Source organism: Eretmochelys imbricata, chromosome 13 (assembly GCF_965152235.1).
Source record: "Eretmochelys imbricata isolate rEreImb1 chromosome 13, rEreImb1.hap1, whole genome shotgun sequence".
In the NCBI taxonomy this organism is placed as follows: domain Eukaryota; kingdom Metazoa; phylum Chordata; order Testudines; family Cheloniidae; genus Eretmochelys; species Eretmochelys imbricata.
The window spans coordinates 26,397,834-26,412,030 of NC_135584.1; the positions used below are offsets into that span (position 1 = coordinate 26,397,834).

General features: G+C 38.6%; 1 protein-coding gene across 4 annotated transcripts in view; it reads right to left on the reverse strand.

Moving 5' to 3' along the window:
* Nucleotides 1–14,197, reverse strand: part of ITCH (itchy E3 ubiquitin protein ligase) — a 120,326-nt gene that overhangs the window by 14,893 nt on the left and 91,236 nt on the right. For all 4 annotated transcript variants that reach the window (XM_077831822.1, XM_077831819.1, XM_077831820.1 and 1 more), the window contains 7 exons: nucleotides 13,152–13,280; nucleotides 12,235–12,307; nucleotides 9,849–9,920; nucleotides 5,306–5,394; nucleotides 3,933–4,092; nucleotides 3,499–3,632; nucleotides 1,130–1,270 (listed from right to left, as the gene is read on the reverse strand). In XM_077831822.1, the coding sequence (XP_077687948.1) occupies nucleotides 1,130–1,270; nucleotides 3,499–3,632; nucleotides 3,933–4,092; nucleotides 5,306–5,394; nucleotides 9,849–9,920; nucleotides 12,235–12,307; nucleotides 13,152–13,280 (798 nt within the window). The remainder of the gene's footprint in view (nucleotides 1–1,129; nucleotides 1,271–3,498; nucleotides 3,633–3,932; nucleotides 4,093–5,305; nucleotides 5,395–9,848; nucleotides 9,921–12,234; nucleotides 12,308–13,151; nucleotides 13,281–14,197) is intronic.

Genomic DNA, 14,197 nt, shown 5'->3' on the forward strand with positions numbered 1-14,197 from the left:
GGAGAATTGGGGTCTAGAGGAGAGAAGGCTAATTTCGGATATCAATCCTAGCAACTCAGGAGACAAAGCAGGGTACAGAGGAAGAGACAGAGAAGTGGGAGTGCAATAGGAATCCAAGCTTTACCTGGGCTGCTGGAAGCTAGAAGAGAAGGGTTTTTTTTTTTTGCAGATTCTGTTCAGGGTTTTTTCTATTAATATCTTCCAAAATATAAAAGTGTTCCCTATCTAATGTGTTACCCTTTGTGTGACTTAGTGTTATTTATTTAGAAATGTTCGACACTATCACAGCTCAGTCATGCAATTATACCAAGACCTGCCAACCAACAGTAATCTTAATAGAATAAATCATTTAGAAATGAAAAAATGAGATTGAGTTTATTCTGTGCCTCCAATACACATCACTGGTGTAAGGTATTATTTCAGAAAGTCCATATCTGTAAGGAGGGTTTTCGTACTACAGCAAATTTGGAGGAATTGACTTCAATATTAACAAGTTTACTTGGCCCATACACTCCTGCATTCCCTTTGCTAGTATTCAACATAACAGTGTCTTTTTCAAATAAAGAATCCCTCCCACCCAACACAGCTTCAGAATGTTCCTGTGGTGAAGTCAATCTCATATTTACCACCATGTTTTCCAGACCTCTGACTGTGACATCACAAAATAAGCATTTTGACTGCACTACAGGTGCAACTAACAGACAACCGGCTGAGAACAGAACTTCTAAACATATTTTTGATAAACAGACAATAAGAAAGAAACATTAAAAAACACGTGACATGTAAACAAAAGTTTTAAATCTGACAGTATAAAAGTGGTAGGCTAGTATCTCAGTAGACTCTGAAATGGTTTATAATCTAACATTCAGATTTTTGACTATCAGAGCATATTGGACATTAAGCTTGAACATCTTCAGTATAAAAGTGGCTCTTCAGCTTCTTTTAAAAGTCACTTTTCAGAACCAACATTCAGAACAGTCACTTGCTGCTAACATTATGAGTTGTTCATTTAAAGTATTTCTGTGGGCTTTAAATTATGTAGCTAGACAAATTCAACTCCTGCTTTAACTAGGGAAAGAAATAGATGGAGGTAAAGAATAGATTAAAAAAAAACTTCATTTGTTCTTACCTAATATATTCGTCTTTATTTTCTTCTGTGACCAGAATGTTGCTACCATTAGGTTTCAAATCATGGCTCTTTATTTCGCCTAGAATTTCTTTATCCACTGAGAAATACATTTCCAAGCCACATTCTTCAATATTGTTTTCTCTGCAAGAAGCAAACACCACGTATTGTAAAGAACTGCAAAGAAATCCTGTGCCAATTAGATGAGGTTTTTATCAAGAGTCTTATTAAATAAACTTTTTCGGAGTTCATGACTCAACCTTAAGAATCACTTTTGACTACTTTCCAATAAAAGCTATGTCTCTGATGCTACATGTACACTTTTCTACTTGTACAATGTGTGCAGGCTAAACAGTAATTTAGTTGGATGGCTTTGCATCAGCAACACATGCCCTCTCATGATTACAAGGATCGTTTATTGTTATTTCCCTCTTGTAGGTCTTTCAGCAGGGCTTTTCTGCCATTTTCAGCTTATGCAGAATGAAGTACTTGATATCTGGAGTTAACGTGATCGTACTGTATCAAAAAATGCATCCCTGCATTCCCCCCCTTTAGCTGATGATGATATACCAAGCTGATTTTATGATGGAACTTTTGACTTTAAAGCCGATAAATATATAAGCTCTAGTGATTATACTTCCTTTCTAAGCCTCAGTTTCATGGGTACCTTGCTCAAACCCCAATTACTAGCTAAAAGTTCCCTTCACTCAGTCTTAAACTGCTAAGCCACTGGGCCTTTCTGTGGTGACTCTGCAGATGTGGGACTGACTTCTTTATGAAACCTGTCTCAATCAATTTCTCCATAGTTTTAAATATAGCTCAGTGTCACAGAATCATAGGAATGTAGGACTGGAAGGAACTTCAAGGGGTCTTCCAGTCCAGTCCCCTGCACTCAAGTAGAACTAAGTAAGTACTGTCTTTTTATTAAAATTTATTATTCCAAAAAGTGTTTTTAAGTTTGACCCTTAAAAGACTTGTAATTATTGTTTCCTACTCCCAGTTTCCATTTCCTTCATTTTAAAGAGACTCCTCCCTGTTTTTATTTGTTAAGTTTATAAGGCATTTTAAAACTACATTCTTCATATTATTTTATTATAAAATAAAGTATCTTGAGTGCTCCAGCAATGCAGATGCTTTATAAATAATAACTACAATCCTATAGTTTTTGCTACTGATGACATCCACAGGGCCCATTTTTCTCTTATATTTACATTATTATGGATCAGCTCCTTGTTAATCATCAGGTTGAATCTAGCTTTCCATTTTTTGGCGTTATTTTCAAATCTTCCTCCACTTTCCCCAGAAAGTAATTAATCTTACTGAAATTTTTAATATTACGCCTCAATCAAGAATAGAGTTTTTTCTGGAAGTTTGCTTAAAAAAAATCTTAACGTTATGATGTTTTCAAAATACACCTGAAGTTTTATAACTTGTTTTTACTCAACTTTCCAAAATGACTTGGGCCAACAAACTCTAAATTTGTTTTGTCTCCCTTGCAGGGGAGAAGGGCCCTTCAAGGTAGGGGAAAACTATGAGGTACGGGTGCATAGAGCATGGACAGGATATTGAGAGGGCATAGATGGGAGAGAAAAGAGGTGAAAGATCATGGGGTCAAAGGAGGGGGTGCAAAGAAGCAGAGGAGTCAAGGATAGGAAGAGGCAGAGGGGTTTTAATCAAGTTTAACTTTGAAGTGCTTTAAATGCTTTAGAAATTTTTTTTTTTTTTTTTTTTACACACTATGGAGTATATTTTTTTGAAAGTTTTATGAGACGAGTAGAATTTGGATGGGGTGACTGATGAAGGATTAGATGGAAGTGAGGATAAGTTGAGATCCACTAACTGTTCATTTCAGACATCCTAATACTTTGCCTATTTTTGGTTTTGTTTTTTCATAAAAAGAAAAGAATTTTTTGAAAAGAAAGTAATACTGGGTTTGGGTATTAGCTGATTCCACTGAAACACCTTTTACATTAACTTACACTGAAGATGTTTTTTTTAAATATTGAATCTACTGTTAGGGAAACAATATTTGATTATCTATTCAGACATTTCTATTTCCAACAATGTGTAAGACTGCTTATGCTCAGATTAATTCAACGGGAAAACAAGCAGAAACAGAATTCTAGTTTATGTAATATTTAGTGAATTATGGAGGACAGCTAACCTTAGCATTACCGAACTACTGAACATGTAGGTTGGAATTATAGTAAAATGCAAGAAGTTCAGTGCTGGTCTGCAATTTATACAGTTCTGTTATTCAAAATCTGTCTGCAAAACATTTCAAATTTACATCTAAATTACACAAATAAAATGAAACATCAAAAACATCTGGATTTTTATTTAAAGAACGAATGAAAAAGTTAGAAACTCACTTTACCCAGATGAGAGAGTTGTAAAACTCTGGATCAACAGATTCTAAATCCTTGAGTCCTGTTGGCTTGTTTAGGATACGCTTATAGAATGGCAAAGAGAAACCTGTATCTATGAATCTCACATGGAACAAAGCCTAAAAAACATGAAAACAGACCAGGAATGATCCAAAGGATGCTTGGTTACCTAATATTCCAGTATAGTGTATCAAATAAACCCTGGAGCCCAAAGGTGTTGTAAGATGTTCTGTAATACCATCACTACTAATGGCACACCTCAAAATTTGATCTGAATGTATTAGCTGTTACAGCCAGCCATCTGGCAACAAAGCACTAAATAGTTCATCTCTTGATTTGAAACTACTGCTGTGTTTTAAACTAACCATTTAAAAATAAACACACACTATGGTGGATGAGCACTGATTATCTGAACTTACCATGGCAATAAATCTGCCAATAAAACGGAAGTATTTCAGGTGGTCTGGATTAATGTAAGAAGCTGGGTTTATCTGTAAGCAGTAGTTATCCTTCCCTGCATATTCAAACAGGCAATACATTGGATTCAACACTTCATGTGACAACAGAAAGAACCATTCCCTGAAACCACACAAAAAACAAAAAAATCATGAAGACTTCAAAAGAAAATGGGATGACATTAGAAAGTATCCTTGCTACTACATATGCTAAAAATTATTTTAGGGATTGGCTGGTGCTCAACTGGTAAAACTGGCCTGTCCAGAAAATTATTAAGTTACCAATTGCTAACAGACAGTAGGTGTCAGTAAGCTACATGGTTTACTAATGCAGCTCAAAAAAGTAGAACGTCTAATGCCCAGAGTTGGCTAGTTCTCAAATGAGGTCATCACTGAATTAAGCTTTAGTTTATTGTACCCATTAACATATGCCTGGGTGCTTAAGTTCAGTGAGCATTTCTGGTTTAGAAAGTTAATTTCTTTTTTTCTGTGGCAGATATTTACAAGGGCTGCTTTTCTAAGAGAAGCAGGAAATCTGGTAGAGATCAATTCTGACAGGTTCATATTTTAAAAAAATTATCACTATCACCTTTTGCGGAAGAGGTATCCATATTATACTACAACTTGGTTCCAATTCTTTGCTGGGAGCATAAGTTCAAGAATTCACTTTTTAACCTTAAGACTAAATACAAATTAGAATTTCCTGGTAGGAAGCATGTGTGTTTGATATTTATTTTCAAATTAAAATTCAAGTATAATCCCAAGGTTAAAAAGCAAATCGCATGAAATATACTACTGTCTCTCCCGTCACAATATTGTCATCTTGCATTTTATATCACATTGACAATACTAAATAAGGTTAAATTTGTAATATTGCATATAAAAAAAACAAAGTATAGCAAAAACAGATCTGCAAGTAGTCTGTGCATATTCATTTTAAGTACTATAAAAAGACTTGCACATGGAGCAAATTTTGAGAATAATGAATAAGAAAGCATTTAGTAGGTATTTCAATAAATCTCTAATCTGCAGTTCACGGTTTTGTCTTATGAGTTGTGCAGAGTTGCATAAATGCTTGCTCTAAACTTTATTGAGGCACTTTAAACTTTATATATGTTCACACAGGAAGACGCATCCTCCTACAATAGTTTTGACAATGCATTTTAGAATTGGAGAGGTGATATTATAGAGAGAGAGAGAGAGGGGAAAACTCTCATTGGCATATTAAAAAGACAGCAAACAAAACATCTCCTTGTGGGAATCTTTCACACCAAATATTCATAGAATGAGGTGTTCAGATTGATTTGTTATGTGAAACACACATTTCTTTAGTTTACCTTGCAACACCTCCATAATCTAAACCTTCTTCTCCAGGAAAAATGACCCACAGGCGTCTTCGCAGATCCTGAGGGCTGAAGCTCATTATCTTAGTGAAAGAAAAAACATGGTTATAAAGAATAAAAGCAGCTGGTCTTGGAATATTACTATTTGCTATCCAGTAGTGTGTAAATCACATTTTTCATTGACCATGAAGTGAACTAGGTGCAGTGAATAAAGCAATATTTAAGGAAATGTTTGAGGGCTTGGCAGAAACATTTCTATCCAGCGGATCAGAAGATGAAAGGTGTAAAAGTGAGACAGAAAGGAATATAAGAATTGTTAAATGGAATGTATTAGTCTAACAAGTATAGCCTTTCAACTATAAAAAGGATGAAAATCTGGACCCCAAATCAGTGGCTAATCCAAAAAGAAAACGGGGCTATTGAGGACCACCAAGATGTCACACTAAATAGTAAGCTAGCCAGGAAGAATACGAGAGAAGTCTCTAACAGAGATGTTAAACAACTAAAAAAGCCACAATATAAATTCTTTAAAATGTGTTTACAAATTCACATTTTCCATTCCACAGTTTCTGCCCACAAGTAGATGCAATATAATTTTCAAGATAAAACTCATCTTTGCAGACAGGCCATATTTATTTCTGGTTCCAAGAAGAAAGTTGGATTCTACAAAGCAATTTCCTTAGTGCTATTTTTGGCATAATACCAAATTTGTGACTGTGCTGATTTGGTCAGACAGCAGACATTCACAACAATCCAGTCGATGTGGTGATTTCATATAAATCTTTGTCCAAGGACAACCAGTTTGTGCTCTCCCATGAGACCTTGAATTTGGAATGAAAGCCATATTTTAAGAGCTTTCCTAGCTATCCGCAGTTGCGATGCTAAATTCTATACTTCCACGAAATTCAACCGCTATTAATGAAAATTCTTGGTGCTGCTGAAAGACGACAGGACAGGACTCTATACTGGTAGTGAGAGGCTCCTATTTGGAATCTGGGTTATTTTCTATGTGCCAGGTGAGTCAAAATGTGAAAGTAGGCATCTTGCAGGCCAAGAGCCACAAGCCAGCCGTGGAGATCTAAGGAGGGAATTAGGGTTGCCAGAGTTACCATCCTGAATTTGAAGTGATGGTTGAACTTGTTGGATCTCTCAAATCTAGAAGCATGTACCAGTCTCCCTTGTTCTTCGGGGTTAAAGAAATAATGGAAGTAAAACCTCTTCCCTCTGAATTCCAGAAGCACCTCTTCCACTGTTCTGAAATTTAGACAGGAATCCACTTCTTGTTTTAATAATGTCTTGTGAGAGGGATCCTTGAAGATGGATGGGGAAAGAGAGTAGGGATAGTAAGTGACTGAAATTGGATAAAATACCCCTTTGCTTATAAATTTTGAAGACTTACTGGTCTAAGGTAATCAGAGTCCAGGCTTCCCAAAATAAAATGGCAGTTGCCAAATGGGGGGGAAAGAGAGATCTTGGAATGGTTCGGACTAGTTCTCAACAATGGTGTCAAACTTACTGCTGTCAAGTAGACATGGGACATACAGTAGAGAAGGAAAAGACAGAAGGTCTCCTGCATTGGAATGTCTGCTCCCTATTTAGTGGCTTCAGTGTCCTCTCTGGATTGTAGTAATAAGCAGAGGGTCTCTGTCTCATGAAGTTTTTGGATCTGGCCTGTTTCCTACTAGACACTGGCATGTAGTCCCAAGGAGAAGAAAATGGCTCTTGAATCCTTCAAAGGATGCAAGGCTTCATCAGTACGGGCATTAAATAGGTCGCAAACCTTCAAATGGGAGGTCCTCAATCATTGTTTGGACCTTGTTTAGTATTCCAGAAGAATGGAGCCATGAAGCCTTGTGCACTGTGATGGAAGTAGCCATTGAACATGCTACTGTATCATAAGCACGCAACAGCCTGAGGAATGTTCGGGCTGACCTTCAGACAAAATGGATTTCAAATCCTCTCTACATTCTTGTGAGAGCTGTCCTATAAATTTGTGATACCTTGTCCCAACTGATGTAGTCATATATTGACAAAAGTGCCTGATAGTTTGAAATACACATCTGCAGACTTGCAGAGGAATAGGTCTTCCTTCCAAAAAATGCAAGTTTCTTTGTGTTGTTATTGGACCCCTGTGCACCACCATCAATACCAGGGATCCTGGAACTGGGTGGGTGTAGAAATATTCAACCACTTGGGAAAGGATCTGACAAAATCTATCTGCTCTTTAAGCCATGGATACCACTGATTCTGTGGTCTGCCACAGTTTTTTTCTTTTGCCAGTTCCAAAAGCCCTTCATTAATAGGCATAGCAAGTCTACCAGGTATGGAGGAGTGCAGAATATCCAATAATTTTTGGAATTTGCTTGAACTACCTCCACAGGAATCTCCAAGATCTCTGCCATATCACATAAAAGACCTGGAAAAATCTTAAAATCATCAGGCTTGCTAGGAATAGAAGAGACTACTGCCTTGACTGATAAGGAAGAGGATACTGCTACTGGAATCAATTGCCCTTCTGCATCCTGCAGATGTTCTTTCTTGCTATTATGATCTTGCCAGTACAGAGAATGGGACTGTACAACTGGTCCTCTTGAGTAGACCTACAACATCCCGTAGAGGAAGGAAATTGAATACCCCTAGAAGCCCAATAAGGGAAAGACTGCACATTGCAGAGGTAAGGGGCTGGGGCGATAGGGTTGGATAACTTGGTCAATATTCCCCAGGAGACCCCTGGGGTCTATGTTTGTAATGGAGAGTCCTGAAGTCCCTCTCAGACCAGTATGGCCTGTAAGAGTGAATGTGAGGTGAATGGATGGGGAATAACTCCTTGCTATGTTCAGAAGGACAGGAAGTTTTTCCTCCAAAAGAGGAGATACCCTGTCTGGAGTCCCAGAATAAGTAGTAGTTTCAAGTAGTACCGTAGATACCTGGTGACTGGTCTTGCGGAGGCATCAGAGAGACTCAATTTGGACCATGAATTGCAGCATGAGGTTAAACAGTGGCTTGGTGAAGTTTTTTGCCTCCTTTTAGTAGGCACCAGAGATGGTGACCTAGGTCTGCACTCACTGCACTCCTACCCCTTTCTGATGACTGGATGGAAGAGGTCTTAGCAGCTAAAGGGTTTGATCTCTTCAATGAAGAGTTAGCCAGGGAGCTTGAAGCTGAGCTACAGCTCACAGGAGCACTAGAAGAAGACGACGACTCTTAGAAGCTGAGAAGAAAGGGCCCACCAAGTCTTGAGAAGGCACTCACTGAGCACTCCAGAAGAAAAAGTTTGAGATGGACCTCCTGCTTTCTGTGGTCTCTTGGAGGAGTGACAGATCGAGCATTTATTGGGGATGTACCCCTCTCCAAGGCAAAAAAGGCACGGGCAGTGATCACCATTAAAGCAGAATAGCTGTGTCACAAGAACAGCAGATTTTGAATGCTGAAGACTTTGTTTCATTCATAGCAGCTAGACCCTAGTACGAGGTGTTGTCTCTCAACCTAACAGAAAAAAAGTTTGTTTTTGTTTTAGTTTTTTTTTAAAATGGCAGTGGACATTATAACAAGGAAAACTGTACGAACTGATGAACTAGCCAAGAAAAAAATTAAATATAGTGCATCAAGCAGGAGATATTGCAGTAGTTCTGTCTCATTGCTACAGGCAGAAAGAAGGAACGGAGGGATGGTTGGGCCCCCTCTCCACTCTTTATGCCCTCTAGTGTTTTTTTTTCTGGGGAGGACGGAGGAAAGGAAGGATGTCTAAGGTGCAGGTGTGGCCCCCACAGACACTGCTGGCCAAAAGAATGTGCATGCACACCAGAAGTCGAATCCATGTGGACTATCATTTGAAGGAAGATTTATTTTTCTTAAAAACCTTTTAAATATTCTTTAAAAGGATTTATTTCCAGCTAAAGACTGTGGTTTTCTGTATAGCAAACCTGAATAATTAAAACACCAGTTAATGACACATGTATTCTTGTCAGAGCAGTAGAAGAGAGGCAAAACAATTATGATGTAATCTTTTTGATACACACAAGCACCAAACAGAGATATCAGCTGTATGCTAAGTTTTTAACATTGCCTTGTGTATCCAATTATGCATCTACTCCAGGAATAGCATAATGAGTGCTTTTTAAAAAAATCATCACTTTAACCATCATTAATGAGGCTTGTCTACACTACTGCATGGGGTCGATCCAAGATACACAACTTCAGCTATGTGAATAGCGAAGTTGAAGTTGATGTACTTAGATCTACTGACCGTGGTGTCTTCACTGTGGTAAGTCGACAGCTGACGCTCTCCCATCGACTCCGTTTGTGCTTCTCATTCTGGTGGAGTACCGGAGTCAATGGGAGAGCACTTGATTTATCGCGTGATAAATTGACCCCTGCTCGATTGATTGCTGCCCGCCAATCCGGCGGGTACTGTAGACAAGTCCTAAGATATCGAAAGATTAAGGGTGATGTTCTCTTTCAGCTACAAAGTTCAAAAAATTTGCCCTGTACAGCTTTGTATACAAAAGCAAGCAAGCATGTGTTAATAATACAATACCTGCTGAAATGAGTCCTCAAACAATGTCTTTCTGGACACTGTAATCTTTATGTGTTGTGGCATAGCCAGTTGCTGAAATGCAAAATGTTTCAAAAGTGAAATATATATATACAGCTTTTAAATAAGTGTTTTGAATAAGCATTCAGACAAAATTAACAGAAATTAGAAAAGGGACTGGTGAATCTGTCTGGCCTATGTGAAACAGAAAAACAAAATCAAAACTGGGGGCGGTAGGACTGTCCTTTTGTTCATTGTACAACACCTAGCACAATGGGGCCTAAGGCACTATGGTAATATAAATATTTGCTTTTGATATCACTACGACACGTATGATCCCATGATATAGTTTTAAACAGGTTCTAATATAATAACCTAGCACAATGTGATAATTTGCCTAGATCTATAGTCCCTTCTCAACAAGACAAACTGCTCACCCAAATTTAATTGAAAGCTGTTCAGTTTTAAACTGATTTATATTTAAATTTATTTTCCTCACAAAAAATACAAACTGCAAAATTATCGACGCCAGTGTCTCTGTTAATTTTCAAAGTAGATCCTGAGTGACTTATGAGCCTAAGACATTGGTGCCCAAACTTTTCCTCTTGTGCCCCCCTCCTCCCCAGGAATGGAATGTGTCCATACCCCCCGGGTCAGGAGCGGAGTCGTGGCCAGGCTGGGGGCTGCGGCCAGGAGCTAGCAGCCGAGAACGGGGAGCCTAGCCACAGCTTGGGCCAGGAGTGGAGCTGGTACTGTGTGCAGGGGCCGGAGCAGAGCTGGGTGGTGCTCCCTCTCTGCCCCACATGGAGGCCGGCCTGGGCCCCCCCCCGAAGATGTTCCCCTCGCAGGGGGCACATCCCACAGTTTGGGGACCACTGGCTTAAGGGCTTGTCTTCACTAAAGCGCTACAGTGGTGCAGCTGCGCCACTGCAGCGCTTTAGTGAAGATGTTACTATGCCTGTGGGAAACCTTCTCCCATCAGTGTAGTTACTCCACCTTCCTGAGAGGCAGTAGGTACATCAATGGGAGAAGCTCTCCTGTCTACATAGGTTCAATCTACAGGGGGGGTTAGGTCGGTATAACTACATTGCTCAGGGTGCAAATTTTTCACACCCCTGAGCGACAGTTATACCAATAGAGTTCTGTAGTGTAGACCTGGCCTAAGTTATAAAAGTCAATGAAGCTGAGGGCCTGCCTACATGAACGACTGGTTCCTGGCAAGTGGGGATGTGATCTACCCTGCACTAGCCCAATGTGGATGAACTGTTCTTGCAGACCCTGCTGACGCACGCTAACACCCTGTTAATGCGCTTTGATCTAGGTTCCTTTTCAAAGAGGACTAGATCAAAGTACATTAACTGTTAATGTACATCAGCAGGGTTCATACAGGCTGCTAGTCCTTGGCAGGTTAGTGCGGGGTAGACCACACTGCAGCTTGCTGCAAACTACCTGTTCCTGTAGACAGCTCCTCAGGCGTTTAAGTCACTTCACACTTTTGAGAATGTTATCCTTCGAGCCTAAGGCCATGTCCACACTAGTACTTTTGTCCATACAACTTTTGTTGGTCAGGGGTGTGAGAAAAAAACAAAACAAAAGAACAAACCCTGACCAACCTAAGTTTCACCACCACCAGACGCACCAGTGTGTACAGTGCTATGTCAGCGGGAGACGCTCTCCCGCTGACATATTTATGGCCGCTCGTTGGGGTGGTTTAATTATGCCGACAAGAGAGCTCGCTCCCGTTGGCTCAGAGCACCTACACAGGAGACCTTGCAGTGGTTCAGCTGTGCTGCTGTAAGGTATCTAATATAGACATAGCCTAAGACTTTTTTGGTCTTATGCTACAGACCAAGGGATTTATTCTCTTGATATGTGGGAAGTTGAGTATAAAGACCTGCATATCAATATGTATGTCTAATCACCAGAATGAGCTAATTTGCCACATAGTACATTTGTTTGACGCTTCAAGGATATATCAAAGTACAAAAATACTTAGGAAGACTTAGACTTCCTGCCTTATAAGTATGGAATTAAAGCAGAAACTAACTCCACATTATCTACACTGAATTCCATTAAATGTCTTCATGCAAACTTCTGTACAAGAAGAGCAGAAATAAGCTGTTGTATTGAGCCTTTTAGAAATGTTACCACAAAAATAACTGTGGAAGACAAAACTGAACGCTTCTTTGTTTTAAAAAGTTTTAAAACCATGTTGAAGCCTGATAGTTACTCAGTTTTAAAGCTTATGCCAGTGCATGCTGGCCAGCTGTATTAACCTAAATTGCTTCAAATGTTTTTAGATGGTCCCAGCTGAAGCTGTTTGGATGCAGCTTTAGAGGACACATTTCAACAAAGCCATTCCCAAGGTTAATTTTTTTTTTTTTTTTACCTGACACCAGAACCGGAAATACTGGACCTTCGCTTTGAAGTCACGCACATAGGCTATCTGGGGCCCATTGTCTCTGGAAACAGGAAGAAAAAATAAATTTCTGAAACACTGCTGAAAGTCAAGATAACAGCTTCAAAATACTACAATTATGAAGCTATGTGGTTTACCTGGCTGGTTAAACAAACCAGTTTTCTAATTGTGTGAATGCTTCGGAAAGGCCATCGTTCACAAAAGTTTTTTTTCTTCTTTTTTTAAAAAAATCCTTAAGAGTAATTTACCTTACATGTATTTTTAACTTGCAAAATGCATCTATTAGAAAGATTCTGGGTTCATATGCAATTTTTAAAAAATGATGTCTTGTTGACCCAAAGTTAACAAGAAGATTCTTTCAATAAATTAACTAAATGCCAACCCCAATTTCTAATCTACTTGTATCCAACCTGACTTAAATTGGCATGTCAATTTTGCATACATCCACTTCCTGGTTCTCTGGATGCTAGAATATATTAAAGGACTGAATTTGCATCTACCTGCACACTAAAATACACAGAAGGAGAAGGGAGGACACAGCATTAGCACAATAGTTTTTATTGACTGAGTGGCTTAGTTAGAGGCCAAAGAGTCTTATCTAGTACTCGGCTGGAAAGATCCAAGCCATCAGAGGGGCCTCAAGAATTAGGAATTGTAAAGCATTCAAAATATGGTGTACGTGGGGGAAAAAAATATTCAGGGATGTTGAAGATCCTCAGTAGAAGAGATAATGGGAAATTAAAAGCTCTACTGGTATGCCAAAAACCCTCTGCAAAAAAACACCAAACAAAAAAAACCAAAAACCATACTTGGCAATACCTGTTAAACAAAGCATATGTAAAAAAATCTCAGTGTAATATAGTTTGTCTTCTTGAATAAAGGCTTACAGAGCAGATTTTCCAGTGCGGGGATCTATATACGTTGTAGTTCTTCTATTGTGATCCACAAAATAGGGAATGCCATCCACAGTAAATCTCATTTCCCAGCCCTCTGGCAAGGGTTTCTCGTTTAATTGACTATGGGACACAAGAAAATACAAAGATAATTGATCAAGTTAATATATTCTGTCAACTGATCATGGATAGGGACAACACAAATTAGCTGAAATTCTGGAAAACTTGTGGTGATTTCTCTGAGGAATTTTCTATTTGATTTGTTTCTACTTGGCTTTACTCTTAAATTTTAATGTCAGATACCACAGTGAGACCAGAATAATCAATATCAGCTTGGTAAATTCAACTACAGAGAAGGAAAGACCAATGTCTAATAGCAATCTGAAGAAAACTGGTAAAGTTTCTGGATGTTTTCTCTCCTCAACATACAGAATTTTGTTTGACAGTGTAACCAGTTTTTTTAAAAATCACAGTAATTTTATTAAACAGCATTTGCTATTATTCATATAATTACGGCGGTCACAAAGAGGAAAGATATAGCATGTCAGAGATATCACCACCCCATTAATATCTGCACAGATCTTTGAAAAAATTGCCAAGAAATGGTAAAACAACTTCAAAGCAAAGTCAAAATAATACTGTTCCCTTTATACTGACCCATTATCATTTAGGATGGCTTCAAACATTGTGTGGTAAATTTAACAATCAAAAATATCAGGGGTTCTCATTTCACACTTTGCTGGAAGTCCCAGTGATGATAACTGGAGGATCTGAATGGTAACATCCCTGCAGTAACTCTTGCTCTCAGAACATATTGTTTCCACACAGCCACTCTGAAGGTATTGCATGCCTCATCAGGAGGTCAAGAGATTTTGAGCAGTAGTTTGTAGTTACTACTTATTTGTATTATTTCCTAACAGGAGGCTTGCACATTTCCCTCAAGTTCTATATTTCATAAACTAAAAAGTATATATAGAAATACTCCACCTTCTTTAAGGGAACTTCAGTTCCACTCTACCTTCATCTTAATACTCTGACAG